At 37.0% G+C, this 24,147-nt stretch overlaps 2 protein-coding genes across 5 annotated transcripts; both read right to left on the bottom strand.

The window, feature by feature from the left end:
* Positions 1 to 4,542: 4,542 nt before the first annotated feature.
* LOC149391323 (uncharacterized) lies at positions 4,543 to 6,698 on the bottom strand. The gene is made up of 4 exons (XM_089618659.1): positions 6,509 to 6,698; positions 6,190 to 6,383; positions 5,362 to 5,442; positions 4,543 to 5,275 (listed from the first exon to the last, which is right to left on the bottom strand). The coding sequence occupies exons 2-4, from the start codon at positions 6,346 to 6,348 to the stop codon at positions 4,922 to 4,924; spliced, it is 594 nt and encodes a 197-aa protein (XP_089474785.1). The 5' UTR covers positions 6,349 to 6,383; positions 6,509 to 6,698; the 3' UTR covers positions 4,543 to 4,921.
* Positions 6,699 to 7,741: 1,043 nt separating this feature from the next.
* On the bottom strand, positions 7,742 to 15,294 carry GI (gigantea protein (GI)). Of its 4 annotated transcripts, none has more exons than XM_089618932.1 (15): positions 15,114 to 15,294; positions 14,607 to 14,716; positions 13,973 to 14,044; positions 13,820 to 13,874; positions 13,565 to 13,707; positions 13,165 to 13,448; positions 12,749 to 12,804; positions 12,128 to 12,365; positions 11,867 to 12,017; positions 11,443 to 11,652; positions 9,767 to 11,314; positions 9,424 to 9,492; positions 8,979 to 9,191; positions 8,550 to 8,642; positions 7,742 to 8,470 (listed from the first exon to the last, which is right to left on the bottom strand). In XM_089618932.1, exons 2-15 carry the CDS (start codon positions 14,697 to 14,699, stop codon positions 8,171 to 8,173), a joined length of 3,525 nt encoding a protein of 1,174 aa, XP_089475058.1. In that variant the 5' UTR covers positions 14,700 to 14,716; positions 15,114 to 15,294; the 3' UTR covers positions 7,742 to 8,170. The 4 variants fall into 4 exon arrangements, with proteins under 4 accessions (XP_089475058.1, XP_089475056.1, XP_089475057.1 ...); XM_089618930.1 differs by having other exon boundaries at positions 14,607 to 14,818; positions 15,114 to 15,293; XM_089618931.1 differs by having other exon boundaries at positions 14,607 to 14,751; positions 15,114 to 15,293.
* Positions 15,295 to 24,147: the final 8,853 nt, after the last annotated feature.

Below are 24,147 nucleotides of genomic sequence, written 5' to 3'. Positions count from 1 at the left end.
GGATTTTGGTCCAAAACTATTGTGAAAGTCATAGTTTAGGAATAATTCGGTGTTACGAGTGGGTCGGGCCTAAATATAAGCCGGGCTTAGATGAATGTAACAAGCCCAGCCCCCCAACCCATTGTCCACGAGTGAGCCAGACAGTTTAGTAGAAATTACGTGGGTTACAACTTTTTTTAAATATTTTTGAGAAATTTTGTTACTTCTCGTTCTTATTGCAATATGTCTTTCCATACTTGAGAAAATAAAAGTATTTTTGTGCAAAATTTTCAAAATAGTAGTTATTTTTGTTGGTCATTTTTTGAAAAACTGGAAAGATTAAATTTTTCATGATTTGCGAGAAATTCCACGTCAAAGGCTCAATGTGCGTAGTCCCGAAAAAGTCCAACTTAGGCCCAAGAAGTCGGAGCGCACTCCAGAGGCACTGTATCAGCGCCCCTTTAGCTCTTTTCTTCTTCTTCTTCTTCTTCTTCTTCTTCTTCTTCTTCTTCTTCTTCTTCTTCTTCTTCTTCTCAGGTATCTGTGACAAACGAAGAATGTTCTTGAGCTAGAGAAGCGACACTCGAGACTTTCGACTTCCGCATACCCGGCTCAGGCGCGGCAACTTGGTCCGACCTTGGGGTCGAACCGCCCGAAGTCTTCTCGTTCAATTTTAACAACAATATTTTGGTGCTAGAAAGAGGAGGATCGAGAAACATTCAAAAGTTCCCACGATAATTCTTTCCGACTTGGAAAGATAAAAAATAAAAAAATTAAAAAAAAAAACCAGCATAACCTTTTATTCGTGTTGTCTGGAACTCAGATTTCCAACACTTCCAAGGGAGGTGCATACCCCGCAACCTGATATAACTTGCACCAATAGACGCAGAGGAATCAAGACTTGCTTCTGAATGAGATCGTAGGCCCAATCCCAGGGCAGGATCCGCGGGACTTCCGCATCATTGAACTCGAGGAGAGCGTCCGTTGATTGACAGAGCACCTCGCTATCCAGGGGTATGAACCGACCACCATCAAGAACCTTCTTGGTCTGACAGGGCAGGCTCGTAGTCTCACCCATTTACACGAACGAAGGTGAGGATGATCACACATACTCTTGCATAGACGAGAGCAAGGATGCTCCCGATCCTAGCATATGAGACCTCAACCGTGACACATCTAACGTTGGGGAAAGCTCTTATAAGCGCTCTATTCAGCGTTGGCCCCAAAGCCCCGCCACTACATCACAAACATATCATTCCCACTCAGAAAGCACGGACGAACCAAGCCCGAACCGCGGCTCGTGATCGCATAAGGCGCACCAACGCCACCACCAACGACGGTTGAACACGAATGGGTAATTCGCAACACCAGAATGGAGGCCGGAAACGATCCTCTCGCTATACGGATACTCAAGGATGCACATCAACGGCCGTCATAGAAGCTCAAAAAATCAGCTTCCCTCTAAAAACGGGATCATGCGTACTGCTGCCAAACTCGGTCCAAACAACACTGTTTCGCTCCAAACGACTTCCATTGATCAAGCCTCCAACAAAATAGGGCAAGGTGCCCCACTCGTCCCGGTCAGTTCCCCTTCTACGTATGCAGACTTGGCTAGCCTGCTCCACAATTTTAGAAATGAGGTATGTAACCTCGTAGCCGCCCAAACTATGACCCAAGAGGTCCGGAGCATGATGGAGCAAGTGTTTCCCCATATATAGCTAACATCATCAGGGAGGAGTTTTCGGGCGACTTTCGTCTACCAAATCTCTCGTGCTACGAATGAAAATAGACTTCATTCACCATATCCAGCAGTATCGCATTTGGATGGCTGTTAAGAGACATTCGTTTGCCAACATTCGTCTGCCATCTTGTGCCAGACATTCAGCCTTCAAATGGTTCGGAAGCATGTTGCCTGGAACTGTCAACACGTTCGAGGAGCTAGAGTGATCCTTCCTCATTCACTTCACCGGCTCCTTCGAAAAGATACTTGGGAAGATTCCACTGAGATCCCTAAAGCATAGAAAGGGAGAATCTCTCTGCTAATACTTGTGTAGATTCACAGAGGAATCTAACAAAGTAGACCAATTTGAAAACGACGATGCCATTAAAGCAATCCTCTCAAGGCAAATGGGGCTCTTCCACAGCTCCCTCGTCAAGTGGGAGGCACGAACGATGGAGCCATCGCTACTCTGAAATGCGATGACACGTCTTGGCCCTTCAGGCCAAAGTGATTGTGCTTCTTAGTCCTCCGAACCTAAGCGAACCCGTCTTTAGCTTGTACGCTTTGACACTACTCTACCCAATGCAACAAAAGACGTCGTCTCGGCGCGCTCAAGACGCTCACGCGGCGCGTCACCATCACAGTGCACCTAAAACAAACGTATGGTGCATTAAGCCGCCCGTAAGGCACAGTTAGGTCGTTTAACATTACGAGACGCACCACGACATGCTCGCTAAAAAAAAGGACCCGAGATAGTCGATTTCCCTCGAACAACCGAAAAGATTATGAAGTTCACTGCTCGGAGTCCTCCATGCAAAGGCACAATGGGCCTAGTAAAAAAAAACCCAACTTGGGCCCAAGAAGTTGGAAAGCCCGTAAAAAAAAATGGGACGAACGCAAGCCCAAGCCACAATCGCACGCACCGTGCCTGTACATGGGCCCAAGAAGTTGGACGCGATGACCCTCACACGCTCTTGTCAAAGCCTTCCGCGTGTGCAAGGCCTTCCGCCCATGCATGGGGCTGCGCTCAAGCTCCTATTTTTAGGGGTTTTTTTTAACCATCATTCAACTCATGGAAGGGACGAGGTAACTTTTTCTTTAATATTGTCTACTCGATCCAGAGTCATGAAACGCTGACGAGAACTCTCCATACACAGTTTCCCCTGATCGAGCCCTAAATCACCCAAAATTATCTCTATAAATGTCGTTGTCCACACCTCACTCATAGCAATCAGATTAATGTTGAGCGTTTAGCGCTCGTCAAAGACACTACCTTTGTGCCCCTTTAGTTCTTTTCTTCTTCTTGTTCTTATTCTCAGGTCTCCGTGACGAACGAAGAATGTTCTTGAGCTAAAGGAGCGACACTCGTGACTTTTGAGTTCCACACACCCGGCTCGGGCACGGCCACTTGGTCCGATCTTAGGTCGAACCCGCCTGAACTCTTCAATCGTTGTTCAAATTTCTGCGACAATTATGATTTTAAATCTTTTTAAAAATACCGGTTTTTTAAAACGGATATATTCTTTATAAATAAAATTGTAAACAGTAAAAAAGTTAAATGGAGTACAAAACATCAAACAAATAAAAAAAACTGTAAACGTCAATAAAAATAAAAATATATGATTGTTTATAACTTAAAAACGCTATTTTTGCAGTAACACTTTAAGCATACTATTTTTATAATAAAGTACAAAAAAAAAACGGTTGTCATAACCAAATTCCACAATTATGTCGTTTAATGAATTTTTCTATATATATATATATATATATATATATATATATATATATATATATATATATATATATATATATAAAAATAAAAAAAATAAAAAAAATAAAAAGACGGCAATCATTTGCCTACTTCTTCGCCTAAAAAAATAGTTCATATTCAGACTCGACGGTGAAATAATATTAATGAAAATGAAGCAATTTATGTAGCAGATATTAAGTCTAATCTCAAACTCGTTTTTCTTTAGTTATTTAGCTCGTGATATTTCAGGACTGATTTCAAACCCCAATTATATAGAGAATTTTTATTCATTTTAAGGTAACTATGAAATTCCCAATGACATCAATGAATTGCAAATCATGATGTTATATTTTGTATTGAGAAATTTTTTTAAAAAAAATATGATTGAATATATTAATATGACTCTTGAAGATAAAAGTCATTGTCGTCCCGGGTTGAGAGCGAATTTTGAATCATATTTTCTAAATTTACGTTTCCATTGAAAATAAGCAAGCGCATAGTCTTAGTAACTAGGAACACATGCAATCAACAAATAAAAATGTGCAAATTATTCGAATTATCTTATTTTTAAAACTTTTTTTGTAATATCTAATTTTCCATTCTTATTTTGAAAATACTAAATTATCTCTCCGTGCATTTCATATTATGCCCTAATTTCAAGACTTCGTTTGGCCTAATAAATCGAATTTCTCTTCAAACTGGCCACCAACGATACAAAGAAATTGATATTCTCAATAACAAAACCGAGCTTGTGTTTATGTAATACATAGTAAGTATAATCTCAATAACATTTTCGTCTGAATATTTAGCTTGTGACTTATTCGAATGAAAAATAATTTTTGGCAATGGCGTCAAGCAAACAGCGGTGGGACGCACAATTTTCCCTATATTTGCCTACGTTGTTGCGCCGACAGTTATCAGTATTCTATTCGAATAGTGATTTGAAATGCAATAATTAGGAAATACTGTATCCATTAGGAGTAGAACAAACCCAACTAGCTTGAGCTACCAGGTCATCTCTAAATATGAATTGTTCATGGTATTTCTCGGCAGTGCCTAATAATAAAATAGAACAACTACTTTTTAAACTAGTGACATTCTTTTTCTTTTTTAAATTTTTTCATTAAGGCACATACAAAGAAAGAATTTACAATGATAAGCCAGAATTGGTATATTGGCAACAAAAAAAAAGGAAAAATAAAAAAATTCAACCCAGAATCAAAACAAACCCACAGGGAATACAAACGCGCTTTACATGAATACTCTAGTATATTGCACCACTTACACATCCATGTGTTCTTCCTGATTACCAGAAAAAAAAAAAAAAAAAAAAAAAAAAAAAAAAAAAAGGAGTATTATGTGCTGTGATATTCTTCATAGAGTCCTTTTTGACATGCGAATCGCAAGGACCGGCAGCTAATCCTTGTGGCCTTCTTTGATCCCTTTTTTTTCTTTTCTTTTTCTTTTTCTTTTTAGTAATTGGAATCATGGGCAGGGCTATCGTCGTGCATATCCATCAAAGAATCGTTTGAGCTCGGAGGATTAGAATCCCTGCTTTGGTTCTGAGGAAAGTTGGGCTCGTTGACACAGGACCCGTTTCCAGTGGTCAATCCGCTGCTCTGAGCAACATGATAGTTCTGAAGGCTCCGACGAACGGGGCTCGACAAGGCGTTAGAGAAGACCGAATTCTTGGGGTGAGTCTCACAATGCTCGGACCGAAGAAGAGACGACCCCGCAGGAGCCGGAAATCCCGAGCTCTGAACCTGATTTTGGGCCGGGAGTCTCGCGGGCAACGATGAGTCGTCTCCGCAATATTCCATCTCGTGCTGCGTCGCATAAAAATATTACATTAATAACCTCTCTTGCTTGATTTCGATGCAGTAGTTGTTAATGGATAAGTAAGGGAACAAACTTGAATGTAATTGAGTATATCAACAGTTGACACCCTTGATCCTCCCTCTTGTTGTCTGAACATCCATTGATAGAGTTTTTCCTAAAGCATAAAAGCAATTCCGTGATAGGTATTAAGAACTCGATAGAAGAAAAGATGATTTTCCGTATTTCCTCTGCATATCTTTTTTTTCATTGAATAAAACAGACCAAAGATGATAGAAAATGAGTACACCATTTACTAATAATCAACCTAAAGGTAGAAAACCTTATCGATTATTAACACACCACACCATGAATCCAAATTGAATGAATTAACGAAGGAAAAAAATAAACTGATTCATATGCTTGTGCTGATGATAAAAAGTTCAAAATATTTAAACAATCAAAACATTCTTGCTTAAAGAGTAGGGTAAAAAAATATTAAAAAAATCTGTACAAGAATGAAGGACTCCTGGGTTGGCTATATCCATCTTCGAACGCCCAGAAGTAGATTATTCCACAGTAAAGATCATTGCTTATGAAAATTTTCATAGCAGAAAGCTCAAATTCCATGCCATTTTGGTTAATGTGATACCCTAATGCAAAGCGGTCAGTGTGAAATCCCATTGTCTCAACTATTTTTTATTTTTTTTTGGAACCTGAGAATCATCTAAACCACACCACATTCAATGAATTAAGAAAGAAATTAAATAAAATTAAAACACGAATCAGTGACAACACATTTCAAATGCATGTGTACCAAGTACCAACATTAGAAGAGAGTCAAATCTTTAACCGAACAAACTGTGCTTGCGAAACCCCAAAAAAAGAAAAAAGAAAGAAAGAAAGAAAAAGAAAACAGACTTACAAGAGCGTGTCTTTCACCGGCTTGGAAGGAGAGCTTTTGGTGGTTCATGCCCTGAGTGTAGAGCTGAGATAGCGAATTCGCGGCGGTGCTAAAAGACGCGAACATGGTTCGATCGACCTCGTCCAGTCTCGTCGCAATGGACTTCCTCTTTTTTCCCATATCCGATTACTTCAAAATTCACCCCCAAAAATAACCTACACAAAAACAAAAACCAAAAATCGTCGCTCAAAATCCTCTTGCGAAGTACGGAACCACAATAACAAAGAGCCAAACAAAAATTGATAGAGAAACGGCGAATTAAGATTGAATTTGCACACACGTTGATCGACGAAGACGATGATATAGATTAATGCTGGTGAAGAATTTCGGAATTAGAAGAGGGAGAACCAAGAGAGTGAAAATATATATTGACCGAGAGAGAAAGGCATTTCTTTTCAAGTGTTTATGAGAGCAAGGACACGAGAACTGTCGTGGCAATACCACCACGTGATTGTTGCCTTGTAATTCTATACAACGATATTGATAGGGATTTTCTTATTTGGCTTATATCATTTTTTTCCTTCTAAAACACAAACTATGAACTAAGAAGCATAATTAGTGTACAAAACAGCCATTTGTTGAGAGTTCTCTCACTCTAAGCCATTTGTTGAGAGTTCTCTCAATCTAAACTATAAACTAAGAAGCATAATTAGTGTACAAATCAGCTCAAGTTTAAAGGCTTCTCCACTTTGTAAATTCCTTAAATTGTTGATAGTTTTCTTAACCTAAGCCATTTGCATTATTCTTTCTGAGTAAGAAATAGCCAAAGTTTTATTTTTGTTGAATTAATAGTCATTCCAAATATGTTAGGAAATTATTTACTTGATATATTACTATTTTATCCTTGTTTAATTATTTGATTTTTTTATATTCAACACTAGTTAAAATTGAATATAACTGGCGTTTTTTATGTCCACACTAATTAAAATTAAACTTTTATCACATTTTGAAAAGAAAAAAATTATCACTTCTCTATCTTCTCGGTCCTCACTCTTTTTGACGACGACGACCTCTAATGATCTCCGACGATCTCCGACAAACACGTGCAAAACTAATTTTAAAAAAAAAACTCGTTTTTTTTATTTTTGTCTTTATCATTGAAGAAATATTAAAGATCATAAAAGATGATACCGCAAATATTGAATTTCATTGTAAATAATCACAAATAAATTTGAATTAAGCGCAACAGCTACTCCTTTGAACAACAGCGACTACCAAAAAAAAAAAAAAAAAAAAAAAAAAAAAAAAAGGTCGATATTGCACTTGAAGAAACACTTCCCATGTCGAAGAGCCACAACCCGCGAGTACGCGAGCCGCGACACATATTATGAAAATTCTTCAATGCTAGTCATACAATATGGAGATCGATGCCCAATTCTAGGTGCCGCTTTTTAAAAATAAAAAAACCATTTCTATATAGATTGGTTCTTAATCCTAATATTATCTATAGTGTAACTTCGATCTAGCTCTATTCTATAGTCGCTATATAACACAGCTGACGCATACATATCAATTACGGCCTAGCATAAAGTTCAGTTGCTCTCAACTAAATAAATAAAAAGATACAATAACTTGAACCCCAAAATCTATACATTCGGCAGAACAAGAAACAAGAATTGACAAACACCAACGTTAGTTATGAACCTGTTATAAATTATAGTACAAAAACCAGCTGAACCAGAGTACCGAATCAACAAGGCTCTCTCTGGTTTATGGATGTCCTCAGCCGAAATTCGATAAACCAAATCATATCAACCACAATGAAGGAAGATCAATAAGTTCGTCAAGACTCGGACCAAAGCAGTGATAATATCTTTGGACCCTCTGAGGCATTAATGGACAGGGGCAATAAAAAAAAAAGGCATGATAATAATGAATATTTACTTATCAAGCACCGCTATTCTTCATACGTTAAGCGCTAGAACGAGGAATCTAAAGTGGGTCACAAGGAGATAGCACAACCTAACTCCTTGGCGGCGGCAGTGAGGAACTGAATGGGCATCCCTGTGGCGAGGCGGCTGTGAGCTTCCCAGCTCAGGCACTTCTCGATATCGGCGAGCCAGTCAATGTCGTCCGGGTTGTAGTACTTGTACGTGGGGCCTCGGTTTCCGTTGATCTCCACCGATTTTATGGTGGCTTTGATCGGACCGGTGTGGACGATATCGCGGAGCACCGATATGCTGAGCGCTCGCACGTGGGCGCTCGGGTGCGCCAGGCACTGGATGGTCGCCGGAAGACGGCACTGCACGCCATCATATCATCAAACACTCGGGGGATATCGATTTGTTGACTTGATTGGAGGGTATTTTCAGTAATTTTACCTTCATCAAGTTCGAAAGGCCGTCTGCGACAGCCAAGCCCGATTCTCCCAGCTCCAGCACGGGATGGACTGCTCTTGCTGTTGCCTCCAGTAGCTGTCAGTTTTTAGTCCAAATGGGAAAAACCGTTAATTTTTCTCTCTTCGATTTTTACTAGAATGGCGAATTCTGAATTAGATTTTGACTGACTCTTTTGTCAGGCTATTCTTTTAAGATGATCTAATCATGCTTGATTTACTTTTATTGAAGGGAAAAAAAAAAAAAAAAAAAAAAAAAAAAAAAAAAAAGACTTGGCTGATTCCAAGTAGCTGAGACAGAAGAAAAATTCAGCCTTCAATTTCTTGGGTCAAAATTTTACAACAACGAAGTTGCTTGATAATTCAGCCATATTCAATCCGAGAGAGAGAGAGATGGAGGGAGATTGTGATTTACCTCCAGCTGTGGTAAAGTGCAAGCTTCTCCATCAACAAGCATGCCATCGGTGGCGCGTAGAAGCAAATCCGACGCGCTGGCCAAGATCACCAGTGATTCCGGGTTGTCGTGATTCCTCATAAGCTCGACGATCAGCTTTACGATGCGCTGGTTGATCTTCCATATCTTCTGGCCGTCGTCTTTGGCGATCCAAGGCTGTAAATCCCGCTCCGCCTGACACACCCAACGCCATGAAAGTGATGAACCAGATGAGGTCATTGAGACTCAATAAAATCCAAAATAAATAAATAAAAACAAGTAGACCACTGATTTTGACAACTGACTAAGCAAAATTCTTGGGATACTATGTTATGAAATGTCAAAAGCTAATTCGGGTTTTTGTGCTGTCAAAAGATCAGTGACCCAGAAAAGGAAGATTTAAATGAAACGGAAAATGAATACAGACCTGAAGAACGACGGCTGTTGCTGCCTTTGCTGGTGATGCTGACACTACATTGCATAATGCATCAACTACCTGGAAACACCAGATTAAGAAAGACTTTGTTATTGTTTTCTGAAGAAACACATGTAAAGTAATAAGATAGAATTGAGTTTCTCAAAACACAAAGATCACAAAATCCAAGGTAGGTAATACAAATCCAAGCAGGATTTCACAAATTGAATGATCAAAACCCAAAAAAACTTGAAAATATTCTATAAAAATAGAGGAGACGAAGAACATGAATCCAATTTCAAAATTAAACGATCTGGTGCTGTAACGAGCGAGAATAGTCATCTAGATTCTGTACCTGTCTCCATCCTTGCTGGGCAGAAGTGCTTTCAGCGGAGGGTTTGGTTTCAGGAACCGAGATCAGCTTGTACCACAGCAGCGACACAACTGAGAAACACAGTTCTTGTTTGTCTGTCAGCATCGACCCAAGAAAAACTTGAACACTGCAATTAAATCCTATCTGCCAGTCCTTGGTGAGGAAGTTGGCTAAATCCGAAGCGTCCACGGGGAAGCTTGCAATGCCTTTACCCAAATTACAAGAGACATTGCCAGAACTTGAGGAGCCCACGGATTTGAGTTTCGATTCTGAATCGGGTAAACCTTTGGGTGGTTGCGAGAAAGACGCTTGCCCCGAACCCAAAGTCCTACCATTGGCATGGTGAGTATGCCTCTTGCTATCAGAGCCTGAAGGGTACATCTTCGAAGCCGGCGTGCTCATCAAGTGCACTTCTAAAGGCTCGGCCTTGTTCACGATCGACGCGACCACTTTGCTGTGGATATCGATGAGATTGTAAAGCGAGGACGCCCTTGTGCTTATTTCGGTGTCCAACTTGCACCGCATCAGGACCGAGAGGGCGTGCATGCAAGCCTTCGACCGCCTGAACAAGTCCGAGACATGAGCCGCGACCATCGCCGCGGCAACAATCTCGATCGAGCTGTAACTCCATGAGGTTCCGAGAGAAGACGGTTCGAGCGAGAAAAGTGCCTCCAGAATCGTCAGGATTCTGCGTGTGTGACCGACCGCCGAGTCAATGCTGCTCTGAAACCCATCGCCCGTCCCATTAATCTTTACGGGCTTTGCTTCGTTCTTTCCGTCTCTCGACTGTGGACGGTTGATTCCCTTCGAAATTATTGGGAATAGCTGAAGCTCGCAAGCAAGAGCACAAACGGCGGCGAGAACGTAGGAATCGAACGCCGCCACCGGCCCTTGTTTCTTCGTCCTTCTATTTTGCAGGTCTCTGACCTTGCCAGACCTTTTCCGCGAATCCTCTGTGGTTTCGTCAGATTGGTGGTTAGTTTCCTCGTTCCTGGGTCTCTTCTTCCCATTCGACTCGGCTTCGTGGCTCACACAGACGGTCAACACCACAAACAATAGTCGCGACGCCAGCTCGGCGGACGCACACGGTTCCAAGAACAGGGAATGGACCATCGTGCGAAGCTCAGCGACCGCCAGGTTTTTCGAGGCGGATCCCAACCCGGGAAAGTACCTATTTTTCTTGTTCTGTTCGATTGTGGACTCAGACGGGAAAGTCCTCCGGAGAATCGCTTCCACCGTGGCAACGAAAATCTTCATGAGGCACGCTTCAGAGGGACTCCCGCGGGGAAGGTAGTCCAAGACCTTAAGGAGAGGTATGTATAGATTCCAGGACAAAACGGGCGGCTGAAGCGGAGTGGCGACAATTATTTCCGGGAGATCGACAACGGAGGAGCTCAAAGGGATAAGGCCATAAGCAGCCTCCCATATTGTGCATATCCTCCATTCGACATCTGGGCCGTGTGCACAAAGCATCGACGCAATCCCTTGAGCTGTGGCTTCTATAGTTGCTTCGGCGGCCGGCACCTCAATCTGATCATCAAACCCAATGTTTCAGAATCTCTGCTTTCTTGGGCAGAATGATTTTCATAAGCTCAAAGACTACCAAACAATCATATGATTATGTGTGTGTATATATATATATATATATATGTACATACCTGCTTTCTGTACGATGAAATATAACCATCTAAGGGCCCGAGTTGAGCATCGAAGCCCTCAACTTGCCTTATAGGAGGAAAAAGTAGTGCAGGCTGTGAAAGGACACGGAAAAGTAAAGCCGCTGCTGCATCGGCCGCTATCCCCGCTCTCATTGACATTGCCGTCCCAATTGCTCGCAGAAAATGCAAATGCATCCAGTTTCTAGGAAGCTGTAAATTGAAAAATATTTGCTCAGATAACGTTGAAAGTGATGTCTCCACCGTAGAATGAATCGAATCTATTGCTTATGGCTAGCAACGAGCTTTCTCGACAAATTTCGGTAGAATACGAAATGGTTGCTATTAGCTTCAAAATAACCAAAAAATATAGAACAAATTTTTTTTTTTTTTAAATGTCAAAATGCAGAGATAGTAACAGCGTTACCCTTATTCCAGTTGCGTAATCTTCGGCAGCCCGAAGAAGCTCCACAAGTTGCACAGCAGCATCGAGTGCATCTGGAGCCCATGATGGCGGTGCTTCTAGAAGCCCAACGAGAAGTCTTTGGGTGGCACTGGGCGTGGCAATGGAGTAATACCTAACAGAGAGAATTTGATAGATTAGTAATAATAATTCAGCAAAGCCTTTACAACAATTCTTTTTCCTAAACCAAAAAAAAAAAAAAAAGAAGCAGAAGCTTTTCATGACCTGTGAAACAGACGAGCGTACGGCTCGAGAGCGGGGAGGCCGGCAACTAGATGCTCATCCAAGGCTGTGGTCGGGGGAGGAAGCAGAAGAGCGGGCACAGCGGCGGCGGTCAAAGTGGCAGTCTCGTAGCGGTCAACTTCCTCGTCGCAAACACTGAGTATGACACCTGCCCCGTTAGCCACAGCCCACCTCGGGGTTGACGGGAGGAGTTGAGGGTGCTTCCCCGATCCACGAGTAGCTAAAAATACGAATAAAGTAAACCAATTGTAAGTAGTCTGTCTCTTAAGGATTATAATTCTTCAAAATCGCCACGACCCATATCAAGTGGCTGTAACAGATTTTTTTTTTTTTTTTTTGGCAGATTAGCACCAGGTAAGCCTTGCAGGTGTGCAACAAGAAAAACAAAATTACGGGCACTAACATTTTCCTTTATCGTAGAAGACAATAAATTCAAGTTGAAATTGAGGGAATTTCAAACTCGATAGCAACATCCACTTTAGGTATGAAGATACATAATTTGCAAATTCATTCAACAAATCTTGCAGCGTCAAATTTTTTCATGCTAATGGTTCAGAAATGAGATGAGATGTGTATTAAATGAACCAGATAAGCCCAACTTACCAGTAGTAGGTGGCTTCAGCTCTCCAGCAGCATATTTACCCATCACACCACTGCACCTGTTGATGCATGCAAAAAAAATTACACAAACTTAGCCAATGGAACTTATAAAGAAAGCAACACAAGAACTAGATGCTCGATAACTGTCAGTGAATTAAACCAGCTATAAATAAATCAATAGACACTGGTTGAAAATGAGGCATAAAATAAAAAAGCACACATGATGTGGGAGAGTTATCTTTTTAAGCCTCTATGAATTATCCTGTTTTAAACTATCAGTAATCCCTTGGATTTAAAAGCAGTGACGTTATCTTTTTCCTCTTCATACGATTCCATGCCATGTGACAGTAATGTTGTGACCCATCACAGAGAAACTAGGCTGATAAGAGAGTGAACCCAGACCAAATCCATGCACTTACCATCGAAAGTAATCGCTTCGGATACCCAAAGGAGCAGCGAGTAAAATATCGGTTATCCAAGGAGACAAAGGCCTTATAGGTTTCCTATCTTGTTGCGTCGCAGGTGGTGAGCTGGAGGGTTGACTTGTTGTAGCCTGGCTTTGACTCGTCGTCGCTTGGCTACCACTTTTGCTTCTCTCTGTCTCGTTGCTCTGGTGATCCATTTTGTATATCGGACGGTTGTAATGAGTGAGAATTCGCAGAATCTCCCCACATGCCAGTGCCCATTGCTCGGAATACTCATTCTAGGTAAGCAAAAATAAATTAACTCACTAATCTTAAAACACCCAACTGGAGATGAATGGGAAGGAAATCAGAGGGGAAAAAAATTGAATGGAAAGACGCAAGAAATTGGATGTACCTCATTCACTGGACAAACTAAAGAAATGAAAGAAACAAACGGCGGGTTTGTCCTTTCATACATGAGCGTGCCATCGATGATACAGGAAATGATTGGAAGCACGACGGCGTGCCCGTGCTCGGGATGGTGAAGAACAAATGTGGCTGAAAGATACAAATAATTAGTCGTACATTTTTAAAATTAAAAAAAAAATATATATTAAGTAAAGCCTTGGAACTAATCATTGATTACACAAACATCTAAACAAATCAGTACCTAAAACATCGTCAAAAAGGCGGTGCTCTTCTGATGGATATCGGCTACGAATAAGCTGCCAAGACAAAAATTTATATCTTAGCACTAGTGTCAAATAAAAGTTGTCGAAAAATCTTTAAAAACCCAAAACAAAAAACAAAAAAATCAAAAAACCTCAGCGATGTCATCAGGAAATTGCTCGGATGTGAACTGGGCAAAGTAATCCACGTATGCAATAACTTGAGCCTGTGAAAAGAAAGAAAAAAAAATTAAGGAAAACACTTTGAAGCAATCTTGGAAGTGATAATTGCCAAGAGTCATCAAGGGTCTACTTAACATGATTTATAAGGTGATAAGTAACTCATCTCATAGTAAATAAATATTGAGATTGAACCCATGATACTTAACATGGTATCAGAGCTCACAAAAGTCAAACTAGCACTAGCTCCAAAGATCATGTTAAGGATCCCAAATCGAAAATATCTTGGGATTTAGCAATGTTTATTAGGTCACGAATTAACTCTATCATAACTAATCAGTCTTGAGATGGAACTAAATGATAATTAACATGACGCATAGCAAGCTATCTTCGACAAAGGGTTGCCTTATAACACAGTCAAATACACTAAATATACGAGAGTGATAACGTCAAACCGAGCCCAATACTAGAAATTAAGGTTTTATGTCTTTTCCTTATTTGTTCAGTTTGTCCCTCAAATCGTATTCAGTAAAAAGATCTTCTATCTCATTTCAGGAACTGGGATATTTCATGAATAAACATTATATTAGATTTACAATTATGGATTACCTTTCTTTGGTGCTCATCCTGAGAAGGAGGACAGAACAAGGAAGAGTACTGTAGACGATCAATCCATCTCTCCCGGACCTCGACCTCGGCCATCGAAATACTGAAAAGACCTTTTAGCCCTTATTCCTTAAAAAAAAATCAAGGACTAATCCCCAAAAGCTACCAATCAATCAACCAAATTTTGTAATTCAACGTCTCCAAACAAGAGCACTCTGTCAAAAACCACGCCAGAAAACCCTTGCCTCTGAATCTGATATTACTATTACTGTTTTTGAAAAATTAACTAAAATTAAGACTCTCTTGGCTAAAATTCCAGTCGATGACTCTACAAGAACCACAAAACTTCTTACAAAAATTAACAACAATCACTCTAGTGCCCTATATCCGAATTAAAACTTCATTACTATCCTCCAATTTTAGCAATTTTAGCATGTAATACTAAGAATCAGTAAAAACACCTCTAGATACAATAATTATAAAAAATATATATATAAGACAAATTAGTACCTGGTGACTTGGTGAGATAATTGAGCTTTGCCGCTAGAAATGGTTTCCAACAAGTAAAAATCACGACATCAATTTTTCCAGAAGATTCGTAGGATTTTTTTTTCCTTCTATTTTTGGGGTCAGTTTTGAGAGGTTTGTATGCCTAGTGAGGAGAGAGAGAGAGAGAGAGAAGAGAGAGAAGAGAAGATCTTTATGTGGCTTCCCAGTTCATCGCTTAAGATTGATGCCCACGTGGCAAGATATTTTCCTCTCGCCTAACTAGCCCAGTTGCCCACTCAGATACCATACATGCATTTCCATGCCCATCATACATGTATACATACACAAGTATTATATAATTATAAAATTATTATTTAGTTTGGTCAAAATGCTGTCAAAGAGGAGGAATAAAATAAATGAACGCTGAATCGGGCGATTGGGGGAAGGAAAAGGCACATCGTGGCCGAGTTGGATTTACATAAATGCCCTTGCTTAAGCTTGATATGATTTAATTAATTGTTTGTTATATGGGTTATAATTTGGTGGGTTTTTCATTTTCTGCCACTTGGAGAGGAAGAGGAGTGTGGGACCCGCTTGAGTCCTAGATATTTTCGAAGGAGTTTTGCTTTTCTGTTGCGGAGGTGCATGGCTAATCATGCGGTCTCTCTCTAGATTTCGTCCGAAGACATGAATTGGGAATGACACCACCATCCGATTGTCGGAATGCTTTTTTTTTTTTAATAATAAAGATGATATTTGTGTTGTTTAGAATATTATTTCTTTTTATATTAAAAAATTATTAATTATATTTGTTAATGGAGAATATTAACTTTTATGTTGTTTCTTTTAGAAATGGAATATCTAACTTATAAAGCAAATTTTAGGAATATGAATATCTGTCTCGTCAAATTTAGTAAAAAAATTTGTTAGTTTTTTTATTTGAAATTCGCAATTTATAAGAAGAAATGGGCACCTTCAACCTATGCCTGCATCGCTTTGTGAGAATTGGCTTCAATCTATCTCGATTTTCATGTGGGAATGGAGTAAAACTTAATGGAAAGAACAATGTCCCCTAAAAGATTTAGGGGGCACTGCTCAAGGATCGCAGAGATGAAGTTTAAATTGTCTCATAAAATGTAAATAATAATTTTGACTCTATTGTTATTTATTTATTTTATTTTTTATAAAGGTAGCTCAAAACTTTTTAATAGATAATGAATATGAAATTTTAGAATACTGATATCATACATCTCTTAACAATATAAAATCATACTTTAAGACTACAATAATTCAAAAATAAAATCGGATGAAAGCACATTATGTGAAAACTTCCAAAAAACAAAATAAAAATCACACTTAAATTCGAGCAACTTATTAGCTCTTTCAAATTCGCAAAGGTTAATGAATGAACCAAAGTTATCGAGGACCACCAATTTTGGAGAAAAGTGTTCAAGTGTTTGCACCGCAAAAAGACCAACAACAAACTCGAACTAAGAACCCGATAATTGTCTTTGGAACACAAAAACCATATAGTGGACAAATCATCAAAACTTAAACAATCTAAATGCAAAAGATAAACTAAACTAAAACAACATATTCTCTAAAAAAACACACCATAAAAAACAACAAACGCCACCAACGCACGGGAGGAGTCGTGGCGGAACGGGCCACAGAGCCGGGTGAGGCGGAGGGAGAGGACGAGCGTAATGACATCGTTGAGATGGTCGGAGATGGAGTTGGCGAAGGTGAGACCATATCAGAGCACTGTCGGAATGGGATAGGCGGAATCCGATGGGATGGACGAGGCAAAATCCGATCGGAGAAGACCGATGCGTGGTGTGTCACTCCATATAGATAGGATAATGGTGGTTGATAACCAAGAAATCCTAAGTTTGTTTGTGGAGAGAAAAAAAAAATAAGAGAGAGAGTATATATAGGGAAAATAGTGAAAAATAAGCGACTTTGGTGTTATTTGTGGCAGATGCCCCCTGGAGATAAAGATGTTTATTTGAGACCACTTAATGATTGTCTTCCAACCTATGTAACTTGTACAATGTTTATTTGAGACCACTTAATGATTGCCTATAAAGAGTGCTTGATAAATTTTTGCAGTTGGAGAAAGCTGAAAACATCAGCCCGCATGTTCTTTTAATGTTGAAGATTCAATGCGAAAAACTCGGTGTTTTGGAATCGTATTTAGCACAACATGTAAGCTTTTTAGGACATAGTGTAGTATATTTGGCAGTGTTCTTCTTAGGAAGGGGTGCATGGTATTTGGTATAGATTACTTTCTTCTCCAACAAAATTGAAATGGCTTGCTAATTTGATGTCGCTCATGTGCCCTTACGTCATACTCGGTGTCATCAGCGATAGGAGAACGCAAGATGGTTCCCGCTAAGGCCAGGTGAGCTCAATCTGGATGCTTCGTTACCACGGCGGGAAAGGCAACTTGTCTAGGAAGTGTCATGAGTGGTAGCAATGGGAATGTGGTCAACACTTTTTGCAGATGACAAACACATGCGAGTCACTTGTAACATAAAGTATTGTGATCCATAAAGGGTTGTTCTTTGTGAAGAATATGGTCTACGCATCTACATTGTTAGGAATGATAATCTTCTTGTCGTCTCTGCTAGATATATATCTAGGATATTAAACGGCTACTAGGGAGGTTAGAGTAATTTATTGTGTCCACGTGTACCCCGATATATGAATCGTGTAGCTCACACTATGTAATTTCAAAACGATGTACCGTGGTTGAATGAGTGTCCATATTAACAGTGTTCTTATTCATGATTTAGCTCCAGAAGCAATTACTCTAGTTTTCAAAACAAGAAAATATATATTTTATTTGATTAATTAAATAATTTACATATAAGATGCGAAACAAAATTTTATATCTTATTTTATTTTCATGTAATTTAGTGTTATCAATATAATATTGAAGAGTTTTTTTTCACTATTAATTTAATAATATTATCAATATATATCAAATTAATATAATATTATGATTACTACTAATATATAAAATTAGTACATTTGTTGACATGCAAATAAAAAAAATGTGTTATTCTTCTATTTTGCTGTTATCATTTTTAAACGCGAGATCTCAATGTTATTTCCTAATTCATATTCACTATTTTTTTTAAACAAAAGTCACCTCAATTATATATTATTGGTTCACAGAGCTAACTGGTTCTCCCCAACATGCGTTGAGGCGCAGCAGTTGGCTAGACATTTAGGTGATGATAGTTAAGAACCTTAACCAGTTAAGTTAATAGAAGTATTTGTAGCAGCTCTACAACGAGATACTTTTTTCTCTGACTAGTTCATGTTAATGATTAAAAAAAAAATGATTCCACAATAAATTTAAATTTTTAAAAACAGTGTTAACCATAAAAAAAAATACAATTTTGAATTTTTTTTTTAACCATAATTTTGAACTCTTATTGTCTACCGTGACCAAAGTGATCTAATCAAATTGGAAAACTATGACCATGCTTTGGTAACTTAAAAAAATATTAAACAATTATGAATGGCATATGAGACATTTGTCGAGAAAGTTATATGATTGATACTGTAGTGTGATATGAGGAGTCGAGAGTAATAAGAGAGTTTTATATAGGTAAGAGATTTTTGAAACCTCATTTCACTTTATTATTCTTCTTTTTCTTCTTTGATATTTCCGCCAAATAAATAAACCATAACTCTTAAATTCATTAATCTACTTCGACAATTCGCAAAAGTTGAAGGTTCTTACGCTGTATTAATTTACACTGATTTTATATTCTAACCTTAATGTAGCAATAGTAAAATAAAGGTTTAGTGATCGGTAAGACATTGGATCACTCACACAATCAAATAGTGACAAATTATTAATTATATTTGTTTGCAAATAACATGAATAAAGAAACGCAATAGATATGGACAAATAATTGAAACAATAGTCGATATTTCACATGCTAATACAATATTTATTCTAAGCGCATCTACTGCCGACGAGAATTGAACTCCCAATCTTACTGAATTATCATTAGACCAAATTAAGTACCAAAAAAATTAATTTAGCTAAACATAATAGTAGAAGAACACATGAAACGAGTTTTCAAGAGAAATAATGAAAAATGGCCTTATATTCCAAGTGTGTAGAAGATTTTTATTATTTTTAGTCTTTAATCGATCCCTTAAAACTTTTATAATATTCACGTCGATCACTACCAATATCCGGTCATGGAAAGCGTTCGGGTTCGATGAGATTGCTGACGTGACCAGCCCAAGTTGATATCTAATCTTTCTAAACAGCGTTGCAATCTTCTAGTGGCAGTTTTTGTTTTTATCGGATTTTTTTTTCTTTCTTTCTATAGAGCTCAAGAGAAGGTTTTAAGCTGGAAGTAAAGAAAGAGAGATCACAAAAAAGTGTCCACGTTGGTCTGAGGAAGGGGCAGATCTGCCCGAGACGATGAGGCAGAGAATGAGTGGGTTTGGAAGAACGGGCAGGCATTTCGGTCAGAGACAGAAATATCTGGCGAAGGAGAAGCCACGCGCGCATTTTGCTCACTTCGCTTAGATATTTCTTCAGCCAATCAGAGGAGAGCTCTTGATCTATACACTCGAATCTCGCCGCACATATATTCCATGATATTATAATGATCCATGTCATTATGCTACATACATGCATTATAATTCTTTCACACGTGTCCCGTTTGCAACTGGTTGATTTCACTCTTTATTTTATTTTTTTATATATAACTATTTAAGGGATTTTTGACTTTTGAGAAATTGTTTTTTTTTCGTACAAGGGATTTTTTTTTTTTTTTTTTATGACAAGAACCAATAAGCAATGAAGTTGGCGCATGCATTAGTAATTAATTCTAGTTAAGTATCTTGAAAGTGGCACGTAATAAGCTTAAAGCATATTTTTTTTTAATTTTGTAGTATCACTTTTATATATTATAATTATAAATGATACAACAACACTAATGGCTTGTTGAGCCAAAAAAAAAAAAACCACTAATGGCTTGTTTTTGTGTTATGGTCAATTGATAAATGATTTAATCTTGGGGCTCATAGCATGGGTATTTGACTGAGTAAATTATACATAGCAATCGGATTGAACGATGATCATCGCATAGTTTAAGTGGGAATTTGATGTTTAATTATATAAAAAACGCAACTTTCAAATTTAAATTTATTTTCAATTATCTTAAATATTTGAAGTAATTTAGTTATAAATTATATAATGTGAAAGTAATTGTGTAAATCTTCAACCGTTTACTTAATTTTGTGAAGATATACAATACCATACTGTCTTTATATGTTTTTTTCTTTTCTTGAATGCACATTAAAAAAAATTGACGGTGACGTTGGAACATATTTTTCCCTTTAGTGATGAACTAGATCATTCCGTAAGGGAAGGGCTAGATATGTAATAAAATATAAAGTTGTGCCAAGTGTATTGGTTTGTATCTTAATAATGTACATTTTACTATACAAAAGCTATTAGGTTTACCCTATATATGCGTGTGTATTGTTAATTTTCAATTTTTTTTTTTAAGAATGAAATATATTGCTGATTTTTCAGTTTAAGGAAAACTCCAATTTTTATTCAATGAACAAACCAAGCTGATCGAGAATTCCATTATAGTGAGTCACAACAGACAAAATAGTAAAAAGACGGTCCATTTAAAAATAGAGATGGGTCGCAACAGATGTAAATGTCGGCTAATCCCACTAATAAAATAAAGTAAAAAATAATATTAACTAATCAAGGGTTCTAAATTAATATAATACTTAACTAACAATAATTGTAACTATTTTTTTTTTTTATCGAATCTAATGTTCAGTTGTAGTCCTGGTTTTTTTTCTTATAATTGTTTAATCCTGGTGTTAACATGGGCAACACATTTCTGCCACGTGTGTCATTCTGTATGGTTGAATTTGTTTTGGGCTTATAATGGTGGGCACATTTGGGGCCCATATGAACCATCAATGTCCACCAAACCAAATCACGTGATGCTTGCAAAGTGTTTGGACGGCTATTTGAGCACCACGTCTCTGACTTTTTTTTTTTTGGACCACTCCATATAAAAAAAGTTATTGCTTTAGTGCAAGTTAAATTAGTGGAGTTGAGTAATAATTCACTTTTAAAAGTCTTCTAAGCATTTTAACACTTGAATAATTGTTTATTTATTTTTATTTTTTTTGGGAATCGTAAGTCCTTTTCTTGAAGTAGTCATTATAATGATTTATTTATTGAATTACGTCAAACACACTCAATTTTTTTTTTTTACTCGCTATCAAGAAAAAATATAAATAAAAATTGTACGAACCGTGAATCGAGCGCGACAGAGCGTATTCGTCTATGTTTGGTTCTCATCTCAAAAATAGTTTTTGAGTTAAAAAAATTGGAAACAAAAAACGAAAAATGTGTTTGGTTTAATTTTTCGGATTTTTTTTTTTTTAAATTTTGCAGTTGTTTTGTAAAAGAATAAAGAAAACTAAAAACAAATAAAAGGTGTTTTTGGAAAGAAAAAAAAAATTCTTCTCTTCTTTCCTCCTTCTCATCATCTTCTCTTTTCATTTTTTCAAAAACAAAAATGAAAACTGTACCAAACACTTTTTCAGTTTTTTAAATTTCTCAAAAACAAAAATGAAAACTGTACCAAACAGCTTTTTGAAAACAACTGCAAAATAATTTTTCAGTACAACTACAAAAATTAGAAAATAGAAAACAAAAACTTTTTGAGTTAACTACCAAACAATCCCCTCATGTTCTGTTTTTTTAACAATGTCGTACTGATATTTGGGAATTAATATATGAATTTTGTAAGTAACTAGAACAGCTTAAATTCAAGTTTTGGGATTTAGCTCACGTTTGGAGAGTTTTAAAAATAGCTAATTATATTAGGTGGCACTAAAATTAATGGGTTAAAATTCCATATTTTTCTTTAAATAAATATAACTTTTTTCTAGCTTGTTTTTTAATTCGTCACTTTCTCTCTCCTATTTTTTTAAACATTTTTTTTTTGCATCAAAACTTCTAAAATCCATATCTATCTCATACGAACTCGAAATTGAGTGATTCCAAATCCTACAGATTCGTGGCATCGAGATCTTAAAAAATAGACCTTGTGTTTGATGAAAAATCATGTTTACGTTTCTATTTATTTCCCGATGATTTCCAAAAATTTTCAATTATTTTCATGTCTAAGGCAATAACGTGATTTTTCTACATATATGGCATCAAACATGATTTTTCATCAAACACAATGGATCTATTTTTGAAAATCTCGGCGTCACGAATCCGTAGGATTTGGAACCACTCAATTTCGAGTTCATATGAGATAGATATGGTTTTTTGAAGATTTTATGAAAAAAAATAGGAAAAAATAGGAGAGAGAAAGTAACGAATTTATTAATAGATAAGAGCAAATCAGATTTTTTTTTTTTTTGCTTATCAGTTCGTTTGATTATATTCATAAAGTTTGGCAAACATGAACTAAAACCAAAAAATGACTTTTGTTTTTTGCCATATTTTTAGAACGGTCCTTAATATATTAACCAACTACATTTTTATATACCTTTTTTTTTTATCTTAGTAATCCACTTTACATTCTGTAATTTATAAACGAATAATTGATATATTAAATTTATATCAACCCATATATATTATAAACGTTTATAATCAACCTACATATGGCTATGGCCAATTGAATTAAACGTTGTTTAGTGGATATGAGATGTGGAAATGTTAGATCAAACATTTAACTGCTAATTATTTGACTAATTTGTAATATAAAAAAATACTGCCACGTTGAATAGTAGAAGAAACGTGTAAAAATTAAATGCATCTTCTACGAGGCTAAGGTGGATGCGAACGAACAATACATTTATACACTTTCGGTTTATTGATGGTCTACATGTCATTGTTAATGGTCTACATGTCATTGTTAATGGTCTACATGTCATTGTTGATGGTCTATTTAGATTTTTATTTTATTTTATTTTATTGTACCACTAATAAGGCTATGAGCCTATAACTTTATTTTAGCACACATAAACCGGCATCCAGTCGATTATGATTTTGTGGTTACTTTATACTTTGTGTGGTGTACAACAATATAATAACGATAAATTGTGAAATCTGATCATGGTTCTATGAACTTAATATCTCAACAAAGTCGAGATATGTCGAATTTAGCATGTTATATCTTAGTACCAAAATATAGATATTTCTATGATTTTTAAATTGTTTTTAGAGGAGATTTATAGTCTATATTATTATATAATAAAATTTAATGAAATATAATAAACATTTCAACACAATTACATAAGTAAACTCTGGAAAACATATTATTATATATATATATAAAGATAAACCCAAAATCACTATTCATTTAGACACAGTTTACTATTTAGCCTAATGTGAATTGACAATTTTATCCTTCAAATTACTAATAATTTACACAATATACCAACCAGAATATTATTTACAAAGTGAGCGTAGATTATATATATCTAGAATAGTCTTTTACTCTTGAAGTTACATGACTTCTCCATAATATTCCAATGGATTTATATACCAAAATATCTCGAGGATAGTATTGACCCTTGAAATTCCATGACTTCTCCAGAATATTCATATATCATATATAAATATAAACACATTCTTAAAATTGGTAAAACACTTCGTTATGAAGTCTGACCTCCACCAATGGCGGTCACTTCTCTATAAAAAAAATCTTCTTCTCCCCTCGCGGGTCTAAGTTTGATCACCTCCTCGACGGTCTTCACTTTCTCTTGCCCCCGACTTGCCATCTCTTGGTGCAGCTCTTGCCCCCAAAACTTTCGGAGCCGCTGTTCAGTCATTATGATATGTCGAAGAAAATTAGAATCTAAAACTCATTTCATTCAGACATTTTTTTTCTTGAATGTCCCATGAGGCTAATTAAAATTACAGAGATGTATATTCTTTGGTAGATTTTAAATACTATGCGTATCGCACTTTTGTTTGCCTTTAAGAATTTCTACTTGAATATTTTTGTGATTTATACTTTGT

This window comes from Urtica dioica, chromosome 7, assembly GCF_054948205.1.
Source record: "Urtica dioica subsp. dioica isolate 48M chromosome 7, U.dioica_male_clone48M_v1_H2, whole genome shotgun sequence".
Classification (NCBI taxonomy): domain Eukaryota; kingdom Viridiplantae; phylum Streptophyta; class Magnoliopsida; order Rosales; family Urticaceae; genus Urtica; species Urtica dioica.
The sequence above is the reverse complement of the archived record's forward strand: the minus strand, read 5'-3'. Positions and strand labels throughout refer to the sequence as shown.